Raw genomic sequence first — 2,811 nt, 5'->3', positions numbered from 1 at the left:
AAAAACATACCAGTCAGTTTTCTTTATATGTTCTCTTTTAATATGTTCTTTTAATTTTGTTACAAATCCTCTCCCACAGTTCAGTACACCTGTCACTAATTAATTGTTTTCACATGCCATCACACCGTTAGGGAAACGCTTTACTGGTGGGCAAAACATCATTATCTCTTGCTGAACGCCAAGTCATGGGCTAAGTAATTTCTCAACTTTAAGCCAAAAAAACTGACAATTGTTGTGCAATAAGATATAGCATTACCAACTGACAAGAGACATATCTGCTCTGCTCTTCAACAGAATTCCTTCAGAGAAAGAACAGCAAGAAAGGAGAAGTTTATGGATGTGTCTATGGTAACTTTAACTGTGAGTGTGTGTATGTATGCTTTTTATACATTTCCTGTTCTAATTTGCAGGTTAAGTGCAATGACAGTATGAATTAAAATGCAAAATCAAACTATAAATAGCAGAAGTGCTGTTTTCATTAACAGCAAATTTTAATCTAACCAAAAAACAATAAATATAAAAGCAGACACTTAAACGCTATAATGCCGTCACTAATGACTAAATCACAGAGGAATATCCACAAGATAGATGTAAAAATTAACATATTGCAGCTCTGATATGGACATGAGAGTTTTAAAAGATCATATCTCTGTTTTTTGTTCATATGTGATTCAAAAATTTGTAGCTTGAAACATGAAAATACAGCGAATTGCACAACGTTTCTATGGTTCGATGATGATGCCACTGTAGATACCATTATGGCCCATCACCAGCCTCTAAACAGATTTTGCAAACATTTCTCTTCAAGGCAAGTTTTGCTACTTTGGTTCAATCACCATTGTTTTGACACACTTGTGATGGAACCCCAAAAAGTAATAAACATAATATTTAAACAGGTACTTTCTGCTTTAACATTACAGCCTCTTAAGGCCCAATGTGTTTTTTTTTTTTCTGAATTTTTAGTGTCTCTTTGCTATTTGGCCTTATTGGCACCTAATTAGAATAAAACCTAAGTATCATATTTTGATAAGATGTACTTTTAGAGAAAGTACTGTTTTTTAATGCATATATGACATATTTTTTACTTGCACTGACTATCAGAGTAAAAACAATTCCCCCCTCACTTATTTTGGACGGTTAAAAACAGTTGCAAGGATGATACTGTATGTCTAACAAAATATAAAACATTGAAAATATTTTAAATATCCACTTAAAAAAAACAATGTGCTGTCTATGTATGTAGACACTCAAACCCTATGAGAATAGTGTTAAAAAGAGTCTTTGATGGTATGTGCAGTGAACTGTGCTATACAAAAACTTGTAATGAATAAATGTAAGAACAGATTTTTAAAATGTGAATGCAAATGTACAAAATAAATACCTCTTATCACAGCCTCATAAAGTTTCTGCATCACTTGTAATGAGGGATGGCTCTGAAGGTATTTGTTTTTAGCAAATATTTTGGTAGTACGGTGCTGGCCTCGTTGTGTAGAAATAAAAAGGATGGGTGACACACCAAGCAATTCCAACTTATGGAGCTGAGAAGAGAAAAACAAAATGTTTTGAATAAGAGTTGTCTTTATCAAAAAAAGTTACTTTAATGAAACAAAAATAAATTAAATAAAACGTACTAGTAAGTCCACAGAATTCATTATTTTGCATGTATTGCCATCTTTTTTTAATTTGGTAGCCCACAGATCATCAAATTTTTTTTTTTGGTCCTCAACGTTTCGCTTCTGTTTAACCTTCTTTCCACAGTACTTGCATGTTTTTGAGGCACTGCCAATTTCTTTGTTGCAGAAATCACAGTGGCGTGTTGTGGCTCCAGGTGCCATCTTTGTAAGTTTGTTGTGTGAGAGAGAGAGTGTGAGAAGAAGATGAAGAGTATGAGAGAGAGAGAGAGAGAGAGAGAGAGAGAGAGAGAGAGAGAAAGAGAGAGAGAGAGAATACACTTTTATTTAATACAAAAATTTTAAACTACAACATGTTTCATTGCTTTAAACAAACACATTTCAAAATCACACTACATTTTCTTCAAAAATCAATACATTATTTTCAACCCAACACAACATATTTTTTACACTCCACATGTCTTCAAACTTGTCCAACTCGTTCATTGACAAATAAAAATTAAAATCATGCCTTATTCTTGCTCTGATAAGCCCTTTAAAAATCAGTTCAACTTTATGATTGGTCTCATACAAAATCTTGTGCCTCCTACTCATGTATATGGCCATTTTTGCTTGTCCTAATATAAAATTTAACAGACGCCCTTTTCCTTTTTCTTTCTTTCCATATTTAAAACCAAACACAAACATCGTTTTTGTAAACATCTCATCAACGGAAAGGAAAATAACCTCCAATAAATTGAATAAAGACCCCAGTCTTTCACAATGCATAAAACAATGAAAAATTGTCTCTCGTTCATCACAAAAAGGACATTTGTCAGGCACAGTTGGATTCAGTATTGAGATAAAAGCATTGACTGCAATAATACCCTTTAACACCCTCCACTGAAGATCTCCAACATTTTTAGTCAATGGTGGTTTGTAAACTGAACTCCAAACAGGCATAACATCACTATCAACATTTAAATGTTCTCTCCATGGTGTATCAACACATTGTAATTTTTCTTTGTTTATCACTTTTACACAAATCTTATACAGAATCTTGCCTCCCATTGAATCAAAAATAATGTCTCTTGAAGTCTTTAAACTCTCCATTCCTGAAGGATTTTGTTGTAGGACCAAACTTGGAAACGAATCCATTATATTTGGCACTGTTCGTAATGATAAAAAGTTCCAGTCTTCT

At 33.2% G+C, this 2,811-nt stretch overlaps 1 protein-coding gene across 1 annotated transcript in view; it reads right to left on the bottom strand.

The window, feature by feature from the left end:
* Positions 1 to 1,939, bottom strand: part of LOC147832150 (uncharacterized) — a 5,777-nt gene extending 3,838 nt beyond the window's left edge. Inside the window, 2 exon segments of the mRNA XM_087297915.1 lie at positions 1,382 to 1,538; positions 1,632 to 1,939. Coding sequence (XP_087154041.1) covers positions 1,382 to 1,538; positions 1,632 to 1,835 — 361 coding nt within the window. The 5' untranslated portion in view covers positions 1,836 to 1,939.
* Between the last annotated feature and the right edge of the window lie 872 nt (positions 1,940 to 2,811).

This window comes from Danio rerio, chromosome 20 (genome assembly GCF_052040795.2).
Source record: "Danio rerio strain M-AB ecotype USA chromosome 20, GRCz13ab, whole genome shotgun sequence".
Lineage (NCBI taxonomy): Eukaryota > Metazoa > Chordata > Actinopteri > Cypriniformes > Danionidae > Danio > Danio rerio.
The sequence above is the reverse complement of the archived record's forward strand: the minus strand, read 5'-3'. Positions and strand labels throughout refer to the sequence as shown.